This window comes from Nomascus leucogenys, chromosome 9 (assembly GCF_006542625.1).
Source record: "Nomascus leucogenys isolate Asia chromosome 9, Asia_NLE_v1, whole genome shotgun sequence".
Taxonomy (NCBI): Eukaryota; Metazoa; Chordata; class Mammalia; order Primates; family Hylobatidae; genus Nomascus; species Nomascus leucogenys.
In genome coordinates, this window is record NC_044389.1 from 7,054,461 (window position 1) to 7,076,447 (window position 21,987).

Here is a 21,987-nt window from a genome sequence, read left to right on the forward strand (position 1 = left end):
CAAAAACAAACAAATCAAAAACAAAACAACAACAAAAAAGAAAATAAAAATGTTGAAGTATAGTAATTCATAGACATCCTCTTATTTAATCTTGCTCACTCATCTTTGAGATAAGCATTATTTATTCTACAATGAGGAAACTGAGGGGAGGCGAAGTTATACACCTTGTCTAGTGTTGACCACAGGGAGGTGGCAGTGCAGGAGGCCTTCAGTGCCACGCCAACTCCCTGTGTGGAACACGGAGCTTTAAGGCTGAGCTCTCTCTCACTAGCTCTGTAACCATGACCAAGGCTTCTACCTCCCTGGGGAACTTGTATCCACAATTGCAAAAAGGGCATCATAATAATACTCTGTCTTTTATTTAATTAGGGTTGTTTGGGGGATCAAAAGAAAGGATGTTTGAGAGTGTTTCCAAAACTGCAAGATACTGTCTGACTATAAGGTATTAGTTATTATGCTTCTACCTAGGATTTCTAGAAAGAAATCAATAGCATATTTCTCAAACAGAGGCCTACAAGGTAGGGCAAGGGTGTGGTTCAGGGGTAGTGTGGGCAAAATGGTATGTCTATATTTATTTTATATAAAATGATACACAGCAGGTTTTATCAACTTAATATATATGTAGCCAAAACAAAGAACTAAGGCTATCTAGAAATACCTGGAAAACTCAAGCCAAAATAGGTGTGTCCCTCTACATTACTCACCGGGTATTCTGACTTAACTCATAACAGATCAATACTCTATTTCTTTTGGGGACACTGGAAGGTGCAGGGCTATTGCTGTCCTCACTAATGTGTGGAGAAAGAGTAACATTTCAGCAAAAAGTCCTGGATGTGCCATTAAGATGCCCATCTTGTCCCAGGTGCACAACCTTAGGGCACTGCATCAGTGATTTGGATTTGCTGAATTACAGAAATGTACTGTAATGAGCTTGGTTTTATTCACTTCTTAGATATTTGCAACAGCATTTCCCCCATCCTGACAGCTATCTTTTCCCCAGTAACTTCATACCTCAAACCTTCTTCACTGTTATATCTTTTGGGCATTCGTGAATCTATAAGAACAGAATATCTAAGACACTGGCTTAGTTTCATACAAATTGGCCAACTAAATCAGATTGGTATTTATGAAAATAAATTGGAAAAAGGACAAACTTATTACCTTCTGAAGAAGTTCTTTAATCATATTTAGGCTGATAAATGCAAAGTGATAAACAGATCTGCTAAGCCCAGGCATCATTCAGAAAGGAACCAAAGCAGGGTGATGAAAAAATGGCACATCTGCAGGTTTCCGTCGGGTGGAGAGCACCACAGCACTTCCAGCTACCATGAACTGTGCTCTATGTCGGGTTTAAAATTGTGCCCTGGAGGGCCTGGACCCGGAAGAACTACGGGATGGATGACAACTCATTTCTTTTCCCTTTTGAGTTGGATTTAAAGGGGTGCTGGGTGGAGTTTATTTATGAAGCTGGAATAAAGGGGAGGAGCAAGTCCCTTCCAGACTGTTCTCCTTGTTCTGGAGAAGACTGAAGCCACAGTGTAGCAAAGTGTATGTCTGGCAAGGAAAAAGCAAAAAACTGACTCCGAAGTGTAAAATCTGTTATTTTCCTTTGCTTTTCTGGGTTGAAGAAGCTTATTTTGGGTCTGGTCCCTCGAAGAATTTCAAGGATTAAGTAGAATCTTTGATGTCTTTTAACATCAAAGGTACATACCTTAAGAAATACATCATGAAAATAGCTCTGATAAGAGAAAAATTAGAAGGATGAAATGTTCCCCTCAGTTTTACCTTGATTTAGCTCAAATTAATAATACTTAGATAACTGATAGTTACTATATATTAATGTATACCAACACTATCAATTTAGATAGAAATTACCTCTGTTTCAACATAGATCGTTCAAAATTTATACAGGTGAGGTTTACTGCTTTAGCTTTCTATGAAAAATCCCTTTGTGGGCATATAAATTTATAAAAATCTTTTATTAAGATTGATATATTGAAAATACTTATGGCTAGATGCAGTCACTCACACCTGTAATCCCAGCACTTTGGGAGGCTGAGGTGGGAGGATCAGTTGAGCCCAGGAGTTTGAGACCAGCCTGGGCAACATAGTGAAACTCGTCTCTACAAGAAATAAAAAAATGAGCTAGGTGTGGTGGCACATCTGTACTCCCAGCTACCTGGGAGGCTGAGGCAGGAGGACTGCTTGAGCCTGGGAGGCTGAGCCCGCAGTAAGCTGTGATTTCCTGCACTTCGGCCTACGTGACAGAATGAGACCCTGTCTCAAAAACAAAAACAAAACCTTATGAAGATTGTTTCTGCATACTTTAAAAATTGCTATAAACTACTCTTTTAATAAATATATGTTCATTTTGATGCCCAGTAAAATAAACTACATGAAAAATCTTAGACTGTAGGTGTACTTTCTGTTACAATTTCTGATTGTTTTTAAAAAATTTTATTAATACACAATAGATGTACATTTTTCAGGGTAGATGTGATCATTTGATACAGGCATTTAATGTGTAAATATCAAATCAGGGTAATTGGGATATCCATCATCTTAAATATTTATTTTTTCTTTATGCTAGGAACATTCGAATTATTCTCTTCTAGCTATTTTGAAATGTTCCATAGATTACTGTTAACTTGAATAGCTTTTTTTTAAAAAAAATTGAATGTTATAAAATTTGCTTTATTTTTCTTTTCTTACTTTGGCTACTGGGGCCTCAAGGTTAGGTTAATGTTAAGTTGTAGTTTTCCTTAGTCAGGAGTTAAGACATCAACTGTCTTACCCTCCCCTTAGCTTGGCACATGTTCTTTTACTCTTGTTTTAATGTTATTTCACTTAAGCTATAAGGTTTGTTTGTGCTTTTTTCAGTAGGAACGACATTATTAAATATTACTGAGTCACATCAAAGAACCATTAATCTAGTTGTAAAGAACACGGTGCCAAGGCGGTCATTTTGTCCAACTCCATGGGTGCTTCCCTCAGCCCAACAATGGATATGGTAGAAGAGATGCCCCACTCCTGAGGTGTGTTAACACAGCAGCCTGGGGCGGGGTTTCTGAACAACACTGTCTCTGTAGGCTTTTTGCCTATAAGGACTGTAAAGAAAGGAGTAAACTGCTGTCCTCCGAGATGGGTTACTGAGAGGGTAAGGGAAAGGGGACTGGTGGTGGTTGGACAGCTTATCCACCTCTGGGGCTATGACATTTCTCCTATTGTCATTCACTTACCAAACAAACACTTTAAAATGCCTACTATGTACAGCACAGTAGACTAATCACTGAGGATGGAAACATGTGTAAGACAGGGGTGTCCAATCTTTTGGCTTCCCTGGGCCACACTGGAAGAAGAACTGTCTACACTAACACAATAGCTGATGAGCCAAAAAAAAAATAAATAAATAAAATCACACACACTCAAAATCTCATAATCGTTTAAGTTTATGAATTTGTGTTGGGCCACATTCAAAGCTGTCCTGGGCCGCATGTGGCCTGTGGGCCGCAGGTTGGACAAGCTTAGTGTAAGAGATACACAGTCTCTCTGTGTTCTCTAGGAATTAAAATCTGGTGGTTGAGATAAGTGTGTCTGTAAGCATCCATACATCAACATGACAGGGATTACAAGGAAGGAAGGGTGATAAGTAGATCGAGGAGAAAAAAGGATTTTAGGCTGAGGACACAGTCTACTTTCACAGAAAAAAAAGAATACAGTAGACAAATAGTGTAGGTGCTATATGGGATCAACGGAATAGTGGTGTCCATTGGGAGAGCATATTCATAGACATATGTTTGCACATATATGTGAATATGATCAATCAATGTTACAGGTAGATAAACAGTATAAAAGAATCTGACATGTATGAATATGTGTGACATATATGGGTAGATAATTGCATCAGGCTTTCCAATGACCAGCAGAGATATGGTGACAGAGCAGGAGTAAGAGCTAAACAAGAAAATCTCTCCTGAAGATGTCCTGTGATCTTGATATTAGAGAGATTACTGGCTTCTTAAGTTCAAAGGCACCACTAAAAACTCTAGGCAGGACACTCAGAACTCTGGCCTTAAACAGGCCTTTGTAATGAGATGGTAATACATGGAGATCTATCATCTTTCTACCTCAAATACAATTCAGATGGGAAACTCAGACAAAACAATAAATGATCAAGAATGTTATACTCTAGTGAGAAAGTAAAAATATCTTTAGAGAAATACTGTGACTTTTATCATGAGGTAGTTTTCCAAAGAAGGTAATATTAATAGCAAATATAGATTTTAAAAAATAACATGCTAATTAATAATCTTGTGCCTTCACTAATATGTGGAGTATAAAAACCTTTATTCATTCCTGAGAAAGAAATAAAAGCCTTTATTAGAGAACTACAAAGGACAAGGTCTATAATTCATGATCTGCTGGGTTTGGGCTTTTAGTCTGAAGGGAAGCCCGTATGGATGAGCATCTGCCTAAAGGTAACACAGCTGCCCAGTGATGCAGTGAGGAATCTGGCTGGTGCTTGAATTAGGGAAGGAGCCTTCAGAGCCTCAAGGGCAGGCAGCCCTGTGTCAGGTCGTCTCCATGCCAGTCCCTGCTGTGCCCCAATACACATGATGAAATCCTCAGGATGCTCAGGAAGCACTGTGGGCTTGCTGGGGCATTTTGGGTTAAGTGAGTTATTTTCACCACTTGATCCCCTAAATTGCTTTTAATATGAATTCCTGAGCATCTCATCCTTATTACTAATTTCTTAAGTAAAAGGGCTCCCTCATTACCTTTTACTATAAAATGCTCAGCCGAAGGCGTTTTCAACACTGTGAGGATCATCCTAATTTTCATTTTTTTAAAATTGAGTTTTGTTTTTCTCTCCTGGTTTGTCTCCCTGCTCTTCACAATCAACTGCAGGAAACAGTGACTCTGATTTGACTACTGATGAGTAGTTCATAGGCAAGGCAATAAGAAGGCTGAGATATGGGGGAAATATTATTATTAAAGAGCTAATGTGGAGGGAATGGAGACTTTGTTTAGCAAGAAAAGATGGTGTTTTGGTTAACCAAGACACGACAAAGCAAAAGTAAAATAAGAATAATCATGTTTCATAGAACTCATCTCAAGATGACTACTCTATCCCTAAGAAATTATTCAACAATCAGATTTGAAAATTTCACATAGCAATTCTAATTCCAGATGGTCTGTGTCCATTAGCAGAACAACTCATGGTTTTTACTAAGCCCTGGGGTAAGCAGAATTCCACCACCACCAGAACAACACCCTTCTTAATCTTTCTCTTCTCTGACTTTGCACAGAAATAACTGTTATCTTTAGGGATATACTGAGTAGAGTTGGAAAGTAAGTCTGAGTTTCTAAAAACAAAGAAGGATTTTTATGTATGTGCAAAATTTATGAAACTCCACAAACCTGTATTGATGTCTTTGTGTAGATTATTGCAGAACATTACACTGAATATTAAGTCAAATTTGTGTACCAACCTTTCATCAGATTCTTTCAATATCTTGTTCTCCTCAGCATCTGGGAAATTGTCCTGGCCAGCAACCACTGTATTGCTGCTAGAGGTGGTTCCTGTAGATGGGATTGGAAGAAAAACACTTATAAAAAGATGCAAGCTGAGGGGTCAAGCTCAAGTCTCAAGTAATTCCAGGGAAAGATTTCCTGTAAAATCTTATGTTTGGAAGATTTTTTACATCTTCTGCACAATCTCAGACATTCTAAACAATCTTCCAAGCCCACACCACTGAAATGAGAGAATCGTAGACATCTGTTATGGTCAAACCAAATTCCTTAACTCTCGTAAAGCAAGCCTACATTCTTGAAACCTCTTCTTCCTGGCCACTTAGGTAATGAGCTTATTTATAGTGGCTGGCCCTGCTGTTGGCTTCTTTAGTATTTCTGGGTCCAGGAGTTACTAAACTAACGCTAGCGAAGTAAGGCCAAGTATCTAGCACTTCTGATTGCTGTGCTACTGCTTCCCTGTAAGAACACTGTTCTGGTGGCAGGGTGTAGGGCAAACAGAGGGCACAGGAGACTCGGGGAGGAGAGGAATTGGAAGGCAGTTACTGCATGGGGTCAGCAGAAGGGAGGCAGGCTTCAAGGAATTTGAGGAGGATGGCATATATTTCATGAAAAGTTGCTGAGACACCAATTAACCAAAAGTGATAATACTTTTGGGGGGTATTTTAATCAACGCTGAAGGAATATTAGCCAAGGGAGGGTCCAGATACAAGGAGGATCCAGAAATGAGATTCCTGAGTGACTGCAGTGTCCTGGCTGGGGTTGGCTGAAATACAAAGTTCTGTGATGGAGGATGCTTGAGCCACAGATTCTCAGTCATCTTTACAAGATCATTTCATTAACCCTATGATCCCTAAGAGACTCAGTTATCCTCTTTTTTTTGAGACACAGTCTTGCTCTGTCACCCAAGCTGGAGGGTAGTGGTGCAATCTTGGCTCACTACCACCTCCGCCTTGTGGGTTCAAGCGATTCTCCTCCTGCAGCCTCCTGAGGAGCTGGGAGTACTGGCGCGTGCCAGCACGTCCGGCTAAGTTTTTGTATTTTTAGTAGAGACGGGGTTTTGTCATGTTGGCCAGGCTGGTCTTGAACTCCTGACTTCAGCCTCAGTCTCCCAAAGTGCTGGGATTACAGGCGTGAGTCACCACGCCCAGCCTATGTCTCAGTTATTCTTAAGCCATCTCTTAATTGAATGCACACACAGGAATAAGAAAAAAGTAACATACACATTCTCATATCCTTTCAGGAATCGACATGAGGGAAACCCCAGGGATCTGTGACCAGGTGTCTTCCCGGTTGCTCTTCTTACCTGAGGCTGCTGCGGAGGCCTTGCTGCTGGCCGTGAAGCGGTAGAAGGGCGGGTTGTCGCAATGCTGGACGATGGGGTTCACAGGCTCTGTCTGCTGCAGCTCAAAGAGAAGCTCTTCCATGGTTTGAATGGTGTTGTTACGGCACAAGTATATTGCCACTTTTTTAATCTGGGAAGGAAAAAAGAAAACAAGGGATGTTTCACAGAGCCTAGTCCACAGGAACACTAGGCCAGTAAACCTCTCATTTAGATAAGTGTGTCATCATGCAGGAGCTGTCACCGTGATAGCTAATCTTTGTGCTATCCTAGGATGAACCAAGGACTTGGATTAAAATTCACCTCTCTTCATCGGCACGTCTGACAACAGTGTGTTCTTAAAGCCCTTACCTTTTCTAATGGCTAAGTTTTTAAAAGTTACTTTTGAGGTACATGAATTCTATCTAAACTGAAAACTTGCCATCAAAGGTCTCATCTTCAGAAAGAATTTTATTTATACAAACCCTGGGAAAAAACTGCTAGCTATTTTTGTTTAAAAAGGAATCCAGTCCCCTGCTATTCTCTTCTCCCCAAGAAACAAATGAATTTTAGCTGTTTTTATGGTTTTAAATTTTAAAAATAACTCTGGATTAAAGCTCCACATTATTGCAGGCCTCATAGTCCAACCTGAGCCCTGCAAGCTGCAGTGAGGCTTATGTGGACTCAAGGCAGCAGGAAGGCAGAAACCTGTCACAAAAACAACCAGCACAGAAACGCCAATTGAGTTTGGGTTTTAAAAACCCTGTCATTCTGCTGATCCTATCGCTTTTAAATACCAACTGTAAATATCAGACATTTCAGAAGGATTTCTCCGTGCTTACCTCTCTCTTCTACCACTTGAATTTGAAGAGAAAAACCAGGATACTCTGCTTTCTTATTGTTTCAAGAGCATCAAGATGTAAACATGAAACATTCTTATTAGTAATAATACAACACTTTACTTAGTGTCTCTTACATGGTAGGTCCAATGTTTATAGAAGGCAGCTTTTGGTAACTGCTAGAAAAATATCCACCTGCTGTATCAACAGGTTTCTGTGTCCCAGGGCTCAGAGCAAGGAGATGACAGAGGCATCACTAGCACACACAGCCTGTGTCTCGGGGGCAGAAGGGAACTTTTATGTAATATCTGGATGAGCTCACAGGAGATTCATGTGACTAACTGGACATTTCTATTTTAGCTGGAGCAAAGAGCACATTCTGACTTGCAAATTGCACATGGGAGTCCCTGCAGGAATAATCACGCTTGAAGGGCTGAGAGATACTTACATAGGGTAGGAGAACTGTGTCACTGCTGACCCCACAGAGGCTAATCAGGAACTGCAAGGTGATCCTCAGGTTGTTGCTCCATTTCTCATTGTTGGCTAAAGCATTCCAAGCATTTTCCATTTCTGGCCCAGGAACTTCATCTCCATACTACAACAAAATAAAAACCGGCCCAAGAGATGTGTGAAAACTGTAAGGACGCAAAAGGTTTGACTGAAAGTAGTTTTGAGGGTCATGACCATCTCAAAATCATAAGAAGGCGGAAACATGACCATTTATCAGAAAGATGCCATCTTTCAGTAGATAGTAATTAATAATGCACCAATCAGTCATGCACAATACCTATTCATGTGAGTTTTTTAAATGTTAGGCTTATTTTTATTTTTATTATCATTCTTAAAATTGCTGTAAAATACGCATAACATAAAGTTTACCATCACCACCATTTGTAAGTGTACAGCCTGTGGCATTAAGTCCATTCATATTTCTGTGCAACCATCACCACTATTTATCCCCATTCATGTGATTTTAAAGGAATCCCATTTTCCCTGGGGTTTGACTAACCCAGGGTTTTTTTCTGATGATGGAGCCATGCTATTTGAAGCACATTTCCTCTGAGTTTACCTTGGCCGTCATGTACATGAGGTTGTTCAGGACCAGTGATGTGGCTTCTGGAGAGCCCCAGCCATTTCCTCTCAGCCCGTGAGAAGCAGTCACGTCACCTTCCCGGTCCTTGACTTCGTCCTCTGGGCTGCTGGGGCTCGACCCCGGGAGGAGGAGCCTGCTGTCCACCAGCTCGATGTTGTGCAGCCAGGGCAGCAGGTAGGTAAGCATGATCTGGCGCCCGTTGGGGTGTGTTGTGGGGAATCGCTGGCTTACCTCTAAAGAGAATTGCAGTGACAGAGAGTCATCCATACCTTATTCCACCAAAATAAATTAAAATCCAAATGCCAACTTGCAGACTGAACAGTGTCCTACATTTACAAAACATTTTCATATACAGGAGCTCCGCAAGGCCACAGAATCATAAAACCAAGGCTTGTCTGCAAGCTTGTTGCTCCACATCTGGTGCCCTGTGCAGGAAAGTGTATAGCACTGTGGGGCAAGCACAGGCTTGGTAAAAGTGGAGTGAGTTCAAATCTACTGCTAGCGGAAGATGTATATCAGAGGGTGGACAAAATAAGGGACTCGGAGTTAGAAGGGCACGTGTTCAGATTCCAGATCCACCACATACTAGTGGCATGTGACTCTGGGCTAGTTACTTAACATCTCTGCTCCTCAGTTCCCTTGTCAGTAAAATGGGACTGATAGGGCCCCACATCAGGCTACTGTAATGACTAAAAGATATAATCATAATGAATGCAATGTGCTCAGCACAGTGCCTATCATCCATCAGGCTCTTATAAATTGTGGTTAGGATCAGTCTAACACCAGTGATTATCTTTCCACTGACCCAGTGTCTTACAAAGTGTCTTCCATGAAACATTGGCTGTTAAAAAGTGACATGTGGATCTCTAGGAAGAATAAACCCACTTTGCAGAGTCGTCTTGAAAACTGCTAAGCATGTGGAAGGTGCCTGCCAAGGGCTGCGTATCCCTTGTGAGACACGTGAGTCCAAACAGTGAAGCCCTAGGTCTGGTCCAGTCATTTCACCATTACCTTCTCTCAGGGCATTTTGGCATTGTTTCACTGCCAGCAGCATTTAATTTAAATAAACTTTCTAAGATAGAGAAGCACAGCATTATGTATATGCAGTAGGCTCCGATGTAATCTCCTATCTCTCATATCTAGAGAAGAAGGTATTTTATCCTCAGGGAAATTAGAAAGCTTGGTCTCATACAGGTGTTATGATCCAGTGCGGCAATGCAATCTCGCTTAGGGGGCTCATGGCTGCTAAATAATAGAAGAACACAGATGCCAGGAATTATACCAAGATAATCCACTGGATCTTCTGAAACAGCAGCTTTAATCGATTTGGCCCTTTTCCTAAAATTAAAATTATAATTTTTTATTTTGGAGACCATAATGTTATATCACAATAATCAGACAGTGCTAAGCTATTATGTTTTATATAGGTCAAAATTTTAAAATTTACTTGATTTCTACATTTATGGATGTGACTGATGTATGTGACTGTTATGTCACATACTCAAATCCTTACAAAATCAGAACATTCATTTGTCCCAAGGTATGGGGCATTTTCTAGGTGCAAGCCACTGTGCTAGACATGACAAAGACAGCAAAGACTGACAAATGATGCAGTTCCTGTCCCTAAGAAAGAGACTCCGACAAATTATGTTGACAAATCACTCTGGGGCAAGGGAAACAGTGACAAATGGAATCAGAAAGGCACAAACAGAGTGCTTTGGGGGTTTGGTGGCAGAAAATGACTTCTGGGTGCAAAGACTCAGAATAGTTTTATGGTGGGAGAACTATTTAAACTCCACTAGAAGGATCTGGACTTTAACAGGGGGAAAAAATCCCAAAAATGAATAACAGAGAGAGCAGTTATTCAAAAGACCTATCTTTTGACAATGGTATAAAAAATCTATAGACTTTTTGGAGCAAAGACTTATGCATTACATAATTTGCTTGTTTATTATGTTAATTGCACTTTGTCTGACAGACATCAGCACCAAGAGGGTAGGGATGTCTGTCTGAGGTATCCCAAGCACCCAGGTAGCTCCTGGACAGTCAAGGGTAGTTCCCTTTTTAAAAGGGAACAAGAAAAGAAAAATGCCATAGACATGCAAATAGCCCTCTATTCACTGTTCCAGAAATACTTTAAATAAAATGTGAGACCACATCAGTGGGATGCTCTTGTTCAGTGGACCTGAACAATCTGTCTGGCCGTTTACAATAATTAGGTCACTTGAAATTACAGGCAATAAAAATTTCACCACAGGGTTTATATTAAAAACAAGTGTTTGGAATCTATTATAACCTCCTAATTTTTCTGTGTTATTTTTAAAAAGTAATTTCCCCTAAGCCAAAACAGCCAAAAGGTAATTCTTCAAGAAAATGTAGGTTGAACCTGCTTGCAACTCATAGGAGCCTCTGACCTGGTTAAACTTGCTGGACTGTTTCTCTCCTCTCTCCTGAATTGTGAACCACTCCCACTTTACTAGCATCTCCCTCTCAGCTAATAAACGTGCTCCAATATCGCTCATCCTTAAAACTCCTCTTCTGACTCTGCACCCCACTGGAGGGCCAGCCTCTCTTTCTACATTCTTTCTCAGCCAGGCCACTGTGATCTGGCTTCTGCCACTACCTCCCTGCAGAAACTACTGACAGTTACCAATGAATCTCCAAACTCAGAGAGCCATGTTCAGGTCTTCTCTTCTGGGATCTCTCTACTGCATCGGAGGCTGTGTACTGCTCACTCTCTCCTTCTAAATCTCTTTTTCCTCTATGTTTCCATGAAACCCTTCTCCTGAGTGTTCTCCCTGCATTCCTTCTCACCCTTCTGCTCTTCCTCGGACCAGTCTGCAAAAGTGGGGGTGTCCAGGCCCTTTCTTCCACTCTGTGCTCTCTCCATTCCTGATCTCATCCGTGCCCGTGGCTCTAATCCCTTCCATCCTTCTGTGAGTTGCTAGCACTGACCTCCCTCAGTCCAGGCTCATCCATACAGGAGGAAGTCCAGCACAGGCATACACTCAACATCCTGGGCTGGGCTCCTGATCTCTGCCTTGCCCCAAACCTTCTCCTCTCCCTGTATTGGGTTTCTGGGAGGGTTATCACCACTGACCTCCCTGATATCACAGTAGGCATTCTCTTCTGCGCCTTTGCTTGGCAGCTTTTCGCTCTGGTTTCTCCTCTCCAGTCTCATTGGGCTGTCTTTGTTCAGGCCCTTATCATTTATTATTTCCTCCTTGGACTATTGCCATCATTTCTTAACTATTCTCCTCTCTCCAGACTGGATGTTCACTAATCCACCCTCCATACTGCAACCAGGCTTTTACAAATGCATTCTAATCTTGATACTCCCTCTTCTCGTTTGCAACTCATCAGTGGCTTTCAAAACCCCAGCAGCTTGCTTGGATGCTCTCTCTGTTTACAGAGCTCTGAAGGGGGATTCAAAAAGCACATATGGAAGATTGCTGGCCTACAAACCTTTTAGTGTACACAAGGCCTTCCAAGATATGATTTTGGCCTCTGCATCTGCCCACGACCATCTCTAGCTTTTCCTGTTCCTGCACGTTATGTTACCTAAACTGACCTCTATATAATCCCCCAATTACATCATGCTAGTTTATAACTCTAAGCCGATGCATATGCAATGGGCTCTTGGTCTGTAATGTCTATCAACTACTTGTCTGCTATGCAAATTTCTACTCCTTTCAAACTACAGCTTAGACATCAACTTCTCTCTGGGAAGTCTTTTCTGATATTCCTGGCCCAATAATTGATTAGTCTTTCAGCTACTGTCTAATACATTGAGCATTTTTCTTTTTTAAAAAATTGCATTTGCTATACTTTATCAAAATCGTTTGATTGCACATCTTTTTTTTTTTTTTTTTTTTTTGAGACAGAGTCTCGCTCTGTCGCCTAGGCTGGAGTGCAGTAGCACAATCTCGGCTCACTGCAACCTCCTTCTCTTGGGTTCAAGCAATTTTCGTGCCTCAGCCTCCTGAGTAGCTGGGACTACAGGCATGTGCCACCATGCCCAGCTAATTTTTGTATTTTTAGTAGAGACAGGGTTTCGCCATGTTGGCCAGGCTGGTCTCGAACTCCTGGCCTCAAGTGGTCCACCTGCCTCAGCCTCCCAAGGTGCTGGGATACAGGCATAAGCCACTGTGCTTGATTGCATATCTATCTTTTGGCTTGATTGCATATCTATCTTTTCTGCTAGACTATGAACCTTTGATGGGAGAGACTTTTATTTCCCTCTGTATTTCTGAAACCCAAGCACAGTGCCTAGCATGTAGGCAGCACTCAAATCTTGGGTGAAATGCATAAAAATAAATTTTAGTTTTGCAAGAAGAGAATTAATTTACTAAAAAGGCTTTTATTGGGTCTCTCCACTGTTTCTGGTATTACACAAAGAAGTGACTAACTCTGCCTCAGGTAGATGGAGAGGTCTGCACAGTAGAGGTGGATGTTAAGTTAGATCTTATGGAAAGTTGAAGTTAGGAAGAAGGGGTGAGGGCCATTCAACAGCATGTACAGAAGCAAAGATTTACAAGAGGACCTGGAATATTGGTCAAAGATTCAGTAGGATTGGAGTAGAGGATTCTTGAATGAAAAGGTAGAAAGCAAGTTTAGAAAAGGAGCTGTTTTTTCCCCGCCCCTTGGCTGAGTTCTAATTGTATAGCAATGGCTTTGGAGGAAGACAGATCTAGATTTAATTCTGACTTGGTTGCTTCCTAGCTATATGGTCTTGAGCAAATTATTTAACATCTCTAAACCTTAGTCTCATCTGTAAACCAGACGGTATGTGGTGGTAGTTGTGATAATTCCACGCCAGGACTGGGCCAGCTGCTTGGTTTTCATTAGATCACTTTAACCTTCACATCCTATGGGGTAGTCATTACTATTACAGATAAGGAATGTAATTTAGAGGTTCTGTGACAAACAACTAGTGAAAGGTTGCCTGACTCCAAAGCCTCTGTTCTAACCACTATACTATACCAGGGTTTATACATATTAAGTGATGAATGCAATGCACATAAAGTGCCTAGCATGGAGCCTGGTACCTACTATCCACTCACTAAATGTAGACTGTTATCAGCTATTTTTAGGACAATTGGGCAGAGAAGTTTGAGTTAAGAAGTGCTGTACATATTTGGCTTTGCATAGTGGATGGACTGCCACATGGAGGGTAAACTGTAGTTAGGTAATGCAGAGGCAGGGAAGGACTGAGGAAGATCTGGACAAAGCAGTGGTGAGGTGGTGATAGAGATGGAAAAACAGGATGAATTCAAGAGGCCAAAGTCTGTCTCTTGGCAAAGTGCTACATAAGCTTAGGCAAGAAGTTAGGTGACAAATGCATTTTTTTTTTTTTTTTTTTTGAGACGGAGTCTCACTCTGTTGCCTAGGCTGGAATGGAATGGCATGATCTCGGCTCACTGCAATAGCTGCCTCCCGGGTTCAAGTGATTCTCCTACCTCAGCCTCCTGAGTAGCTGGGACTAGAGGCGTGGGCCACCATGCCCGGCTAATTTTTGTCTTTTTTGTAGAGATGGGGTTTCACCATGTTAGCCAGGCTGGTCTCAAACTCCTGACCTCAGGTGATTAGCCCTCCTCGCTCTCCCAAAGTGTTGGGATTACAGGTGTGAGCCACCACGCCGGCCTGACAAATGCAATTCTTTAGCAATTCTGCATTACCTAACTACAGTTTATCCTCCATGTGGTAATCCATCCACTATGCAAAGCCAAATTCACAAAAACTATTTATGAAGATTGTAAAGAATATGCAAAAATTCAAACTTTCAACAACTTATATATGTAAGCAAAATACAAGCCACATAACACCACCACTATCGCAACAACCACCAAACAACTTGCAGCAATTATATGTATTATAAATTATACTGTTCATATTTAGCTTTTGTGGGATATTAGTTTCTTTGGGAAATTTATACATATAATGTATGCAGAAGTTAGTATTATTAATCTAAGCACCTTGCATTTGTCATATGTATGTTTATGCCTACACTGCCTTAGATAAAGAACTTTTTTTCATTTAACAATTATAGAATTTACTTTCATATGTAACTGGATCTAGCCCACAGTAATTCTGACCTACAAACTTAGGATCACTAATTATCACTCTAAGATTTTTTTTTTTTTTGAGACAGAGTCTCACTCTGTTGCCCAGGTTGGGGTACAGTGGCACAATCTCGGCTCACTGCAACCTCTGCCTCCTGGGTTCAAGCGATTCTCCTGCCTCAGACTCCCAAGTAGCTGGGATTACAGCCACGCACCACCACACCTGGCTAATTTTTGTATTTTTAGTAGTGACAGGGTTTCACCATGTTGGCCAGGCTGGTCTCGAACTCCTGATTCAAGTGATCTGCCTGCCTCAGCCTCCCAAAGTGCTGGGATTATAGGAATGAGTGGCATCGTGCCTGGTCATAACTCTAAAATTAAACTAGAATTTAAAAGAAAAATTACTTACAGCAAAGAAATGATCACATATGTCATTATTAGAAATGATCACATATGTCATTATTGACTATTGCCTGATACCTGAGAAGAGGGGGAGTGTGAGCTCAGGGTACATCCTGGCCAGCTCACATGACAAGAGGGCGAGTGACACGCTGTAGAGGGGTGGCAGCGGGCCGTGTGTTCCATAGAGAATACTTCCCGGTCTTTGCTCAGCGACTTTCTTTGAGTATACAAAAAGCTTTGCTTCAAGGATCTATAAAGAGGTAGGAAAGTAAAAAGTAGTATGAAAAACATTAGCTGGATATCTCATGAGCATTTGTATTTAACAAAGGTTAGAAGTAACAAAATTAATTAATGCCCATTTAAAAATAGTATTAAAGGTAAAACATCAGTTTAATTAGTATGTTTACAAAAGATTATATAATTGCTTTCTCATTTTTCTTTTTTTTTTGAGACGGAGTTTAGCTCCATCACCCAGGCTGGAGTGCAGTGGCGCAATCTCGGCTCACTGCAAGCTCCGCCTCCTGGGTTCACACCATTCTCCTGCCTCAGCCGCCTGAGTAGCTGGGACTACAGGCACCCGCCACCACGCCCGGCTAATTTTTTGTATTTTCTTTTAGTAGAGACGGGGTTTCACCATGTTAGCCAGGATGGCCTCGATCTCCTGACCTCGTGATCCGCCCGCCTCGGCCTCCCAAAGTGCTGGGATTACAAGCGTGAGCCACCGCGCCCAGCCAGGCTTTCTCACTTTTCATAGCCACAAACGATATGCAGAAATAAACAAAGGCCTATCAATAAACAGCAATTAGGTAATCAACTACCGTTTCTATTTTCTGTACTCAAGGATGGATATTTTCTATGCCAGTAAATGATACGTGCCTGCATGAGCTGCATGGAGATTTCATAAATCTCTCTGTTGGTGTCAGAGGCCTTGAATAGAACAAGGTTTAACAATGTCACTATGTCGAAGGGATAGTTCCTAAAAACACAACAGAACAAAACAAAAAAAGCATGGTTTATAAGACAGCCTGGCTAGATTGTTACCTCTTAAAATTCTAGCTGGCACGCTGACCTCGGTCACTTATTAGTGACATTCCTACCCCCATTTGGCCATTTTTTGATTCCTTCTTTTGTTATTTATCAGTAGATAAAGCACAATGACTTTATTTTGGTTTAAAATTAAATACTGAGACACCAGGATAAAAAAACACAAAAGTCTACCTGATGCAAACGGACTTTAACGCAAACCAACAAGTGAAAAAGAAAAGGATACATGTACTAAATTTCTCAACAGCTCACCAAATTAATATTTTCATTCGATTCTTCTAAATTTATTAAGTGCCAAACAACTATCAGGAACAACGTGCAAAGTACCAATGATACAAAGATAGCAAGGCTGGTCCCAGTCCTTAAGGAGGGCTTACAGTTTAGTCATGGAGACAACCTGTCCAGTCTAGTTCTGATGAGCGTTGTGGGAACATCCACAGCATGCTACAAGAATCCTGGTGAGGGATACCTACATTAGATGGGGGGTAGAGAAGTCTTTTCTGAAGAGGAAACAAGTAAAATGGGTCTTGAAGCACCAGGTGACATTAGCCAGGTCACGGAAGGGGTAGTATGGAGTGTTCCAGATAGAGAGGACAGCATTTTGAAAGATTGCAAGAATGAAACAGCAAGATGCCTATTGTAAAAGGGAAGAATCTTTGTGTAGTAGACTGAATAAAATAAGTAGAGGAACAGAAGGAGATGAAGCTAGGCCAGTAGGTGGTTCAGAAGATGACCAGCCTATGGACTCCACCCTAAAGTTTCAGAGAAGCACTACAGGATTTTCCCTGGGGAGGGAGGCAATGGCATTCACTTTTTGAAGAATCACTCTGGCTGCTGTGTGGAGAATGGATTGTGTGAGGCTAAGAGTGGAAGCTATTACAAGAATGCAAATGGAAACTAATGAGGGCTTGAATTAGGGCAGAAACAGTAGAGACAGAAGGAAGGGAGAGATCTGAGGAACACTAAGGAGATAAAATCAGCAGGATTTGGTAATTGATAGCATGTGTGGGATGCGGGGAGAGAACACAGAATAGATTATGTGGCAATTGGCAGTATAACCATATAGAATAGAGAGATTAAATCCATTTTTTTCTTGCTATGTAACCCTATTTAAAGATGTTATCTTTTCACCATATGTATTTTCTTAGATTATAGTGGAAAAGAAGTCATAAGTAGAAAACTCCTGGTGAGTTGAACTTTTTCTTTTCTTCTCTTTTTTATTTTTGAGACAAGGTCTCAGTGTTGCCCAGGCTGGAATGCAGTGGCATGATCATGGCTCACTGCTGTCTTCACCTCCTGGGCTCAGGTGATTCTCCTTACTTGGCCTCCCAAAGTGTTGGGATTACAGGTGTGAACAACTGCACCTGGAGTTGAACTATTGAAAGATTTATATGTAGAAGGTGGGTTACTACTATTTATTTTCAAACAAACTTCAGGAAGAAAAAGATAGTTTGAAGGTGAAAAAACATATTAGTTGTTTTTCCTTGGGAATCTTTTTTTGATTCTACATAATTACATTGTCTAAGAAGTTCTGTTTTAGAACAATCACTGCTTTGGTTTGAATGTTTGCCCCACCAAAACTCATGCTGAAATTTAATCCCCAATGTGGCAGTATTGAGAAGTGGGGCCTTTAACTGGTGACTGAGTCATGAGACTGCCCTCATGAATGGAATAATCTATTCATGGATTAATGGATTGACACATATCATAGGAGTGGGGCCAGTAGCTTTGTAAGAGGAGGAAGAGAAGCTAGCATGTTCAACTCTCCTGCCATGTGAAGCCCTGAGCCATCTCAGGACTCTGCAGAGAGTCCCCATCAGCAAGAAGGCCCTCACCAGATGAGACCCCTTGACCGTGGACTTAGTCTCTATAACTGTAAGAAATAAATTGCTTTCTCTATAAATTATCCAGTTCCAGGTATTCTGGTATAGGCAACAGAAAACAGAATGAGACAATCACCCTTCCAGAAAGGCATGTCCTACTATGAATACATCTCATTTTACATTAAGTTCGGCGAGAAATTATAGTAAGAATTGGTTAAACACATGAAAAAGTTTTTCCACTTTTAACATTACTTGAATATTAATTTTTATGACATAAATATATTTTTCTTCTAAAAGATTCAAGCAACACATAGGGCTAGAGGGTCCGCCCTGAAGATGGTTCACTCACAGGGCTGCAAGTTGATGTTGCTTGCAGGTAAGTGAATAGAATAAAATGTAGAAGTATCTCCTGTCCTTTCATTCTCCCAATTGTTAATCTTACCCAAGAGGCAATTACTGTCAACATTTTGATATTTCAGCTGTCTTCTAAGTCTGTATACAGACCTTTGCATCAAAATACCTCTCCTTCAAAGCACAGGGTTTTAAACATAAATGTGATTACACCACCTGTCTATACTGTTTGATGATCTGCTTTTTCACTGAACTATACGCTCACTTCAGTCTTCCTAATAGCTGCCACATATTCCATTCTAGGAACATATCATAAACAACTACTCTTGTAATGCGTACTGTGGTGTGCCACCTAGATCCTTCTTTCAAGATGGAGACATTCAATCCTCCAGCTAAACTGATGGCAGCTGAATCCTTGATCTGAAGCCTTCTCTGGGAACTGCCTTCAAACAGAGGTTTGCCTAGGTCAAGGTCATATCTGTTCCCCAACAGCAGCCCTAGTGGGAATGACTGAGGTTTCTTTTCTCTTCCCAGTCCTAATTCCTTCATTTCCCCATAGATGTTGACCCGAAGGGCCTACCCTAATAAATGTCCTGCATTCAAATATCCATCTCAGTCTATTTCCTGGGAAATCCAACTTTTGACATGTACTGGTAGACATTTTAGACTGTTTTCACTTTTTCATTATTATAGTGCCACAAACACCAAATGTGCCGGCCTTTCTTTAGAAAAAATTCATAGAGAGGTCATGCAAGGTCAAAGGGCACATTTAAAATTTTGGTACATACTGATATATTGCCATCCAAAATAGATTTATTAATTTTTACTCCAAAATGATTATTTTTCTGTAACTTGTATTTTTAAATAAACACAGTCTAAGTTTGCTGGGTCTGAGGAAAAATTGGGGAACTACCCCCAGATGATGGTGGTGATGATGATGAGTGCAAGAATGATGTTGAATGACGGGTGACATTGATGTTATTATGTGCTTACTTTGTGCCAGGTACTGTGCCAAGACCTTTACTTAGATTTGTTACTTAATCTTCACAACAAGCATGCAAGGCCTAGAGAAAAGTACTTGCTTCAGGTCATGTAGAAGTGGTGGAGCCCAGACTCCGAGATAAGTCTGACTTCAAAGAATTCAAGCTCTTATCCACAACGCTCTCAGTCTCCTGGACAGCCCACAACCGTGCATTTCATAGCCAGTGTAGTTTGGAATTGTTACAAATTGCTGTATCTTGGAACAGACCTTTCTGCCTATAAAAGTAGAAAGGAAACTCCCTTCTGAGCCTTATGGAGCAGAGATGCTTTACCTACGTCTCTGTCTTCTGACATTGGAATTTAACACTAATACATTTATATATATACAAATATGCATATATATGAACCAAATATATTGCTGGATCACTGCAGATTTAAAGGTAGGAAAGGGGCAGACAAAGCCTCCCTTTTACTAGGCAGGGCCATACACCTGACCTTGTAATCAGAGCATTTATTTTGTTGTTGAAGAATGAGCTATTAAATTTATGAGCAACAACATTGAAAGGAAAATGAAAGAAACCCAGAGGAGGAAACAATGAGAGAGATTTCAAATAAGCAAAAGAGTACAAATAAAGTATCTGTACTTAGATGTTGAAAACAGGCTGAGAAATGGAATCTTATACCTTTCAATATTTAATTATTCAGCATAGGCAGAGCAAGGGTAAAAGATAAAGACAGCTGTGATCATACCAAATAAAAATCAAATGATAAAATAAATATGGGAGGTAGGTATGACTCAAAAAGTAAACAAGAAATAAAACTATCTAGAAGAGAGGAGATGTTGAAGAATTTGGGAAATGTCCGCTACTCTAGCTTACCTAGTACTATGTGACAAAGCTCAAGATGGTTCTGAGGTATTCTGAAGAGAAATATTTTACTGGTTAATTGAGGGGATTACTTCACAGCTGTTCTCCTGCAACAACTATTGAATAACATTATTTATGGGGTATTTACCATTTGTTAGGCCTTAGGCCAACGGGTTGTTTTTGTTTAATCATTACTCTAACCCTATCATCAGCCCTATTTTACTAGTGGGTAGGCATCTGCAGTAACTTGTTCAAGAACACACAGCTGCTTGATTAGAGGTGGAGTGAGGATTTGAACCCAACATGGTATGTTTCTGGAGCCCAGATTCCCAACTCTGCTCTCCTGAAATATTCCAGATGGCTGACACAACCAAATAGGGCTATTTATCATCAGTTAGGGAGTGTGATTGGGACTTACGAATCATAAGCTTTGCCTGTCTTCCTTGTTGATAGATGGATAATATTCCCTTAAGAAATAGGCATTTACTTTTAAGAATTCAAGTTTTCTAGGCCTGACTTAAATTAGGAAGATTTATAGAAAGTTAACTTAAGGAAAAACAAACATACAAACAATGCCAACAAAAACCACCACTGAAAATAAATCCAACAAAATTATTTAAAAATCAACACTTTGCACTTTGTTCTTACACACAATTCTAAAACATCTATTAAACACGTTTTAAAAGTGTGTTGGAAGGTAAAAGTAAAAATAATGAAATTCTTAAGTATTTAATTAAAATGTGAAGAGAATTCTGGTGTGTTAAGCTAGTGATTGGAAATGGCCTATACTCTTAATACACAATTTACCTTGATTTATAACCTTGGAAAGTCATTTAGTTTCTTTCTCAATTTCCTTATCTATCTTATTCTAATCTCATTTGGAGTGAGGGAAAAATTAATTAGGACACACACAGAAGCCAAATAGTTATTTGAACTAAAGCTGCCTAACAGGTAAGCAATTTTTTGTACTAAATTATAGTAGTGAGCTGTATCTAATAGCTTTTAATCAAATATATTAACATGTTTTATGAAAAATTTTGCAAAATTAATACTGCCAGTTCTACCATCACTTTCTACCTTTATCCTCATTTCCTTTGGTCCTATTCAAGTTCTGTTCTGACTTTCTATCTCCTAATATCACCAGAGTCATAGCATGGCATAGCTGTAGAGTTTTGACTAGAGAACAGTAAGTTCACAGCACATGCACACACACACACACACACACTCACACTCACACACAGTCCTTTACTGCTGGAAAAGTAACCAAAAAGAAGGATGTAGAGAACCATTTTTCCCCATTGCCACAGCTAATGAACACTGATATATTAATTACACAAAAATGGCAAATCCTCTTTTCTAAAGCTAAAGTAGAAAATTTAAATCAACAAGAACATTTTTAAAAATTTAATCTTTTAGGTATTTTAAAGTCAATTATGAGTGGTTTCTTAATAAATAAATGTATTTATAAACTGTCATATTCCTCTAAATAAATCCAAGATATAATCATTCCTATTTGAAAAGGAGATCATTATTTATTTTACAAGAATTCTTTGCTTTAGAAAATGACTTGTAGGAGTTACTGTGTAGATAACTTGTTTGAGAAACTTAAAATAAAATTCAGTTTGCATATGACTTTTGAGAAACATATTTCATAAGGTCTTCAGTTGCTTTTT

The 21,987-nt window shown here is 40.2% G+C and overlaps 1 protein-coding gene across 8 annotated transcripts in view; it reads right to left on the reverse strand.

The window, feature by feature from the left end:
• FRY (FRY microtubule binding protein) overlaps positions 1-21,987 on the reverse strand; it is a 458,299-nt gene that overhangs the window by 81,049 nt on the left and 355,263 nt on the right. For all 8 annotated transcript variants that reach the window (XR_004031657.1, XR_004031658.1, XM_030818558.1 and 5 more), the window contains 6 exons: positions 16,126-16,225; positions 15,328-15,499; positions 8,762-9,018; positions 8,141-8,287; positions 6,839-7,007; positions 5,493-5,583 (listed from right to left, as the gene is read on the reverse strand). Coding sequence is in view for 6 of the 8 variants with exons in the window: in XM_030818558.1 (XP_030674418.1) it covers positions 5,493-5,583; positions 6,839-7,007; positions 8,141-8,287; positions 8,762-9,018; positions 15,328-15,499; positions 16,126-16,225 (936 nt within the window). In the remaining 2 variants the exon portion in view is untranslated. The remainder of the gene's footprint in view (positions 1-5,492; positions 5,584-6,838; positions 7,008-8,140; positions 8,288-8,761; positions 9,019-15,327; positions 15,500-16,125; positions 16,226-21,987) is intronic.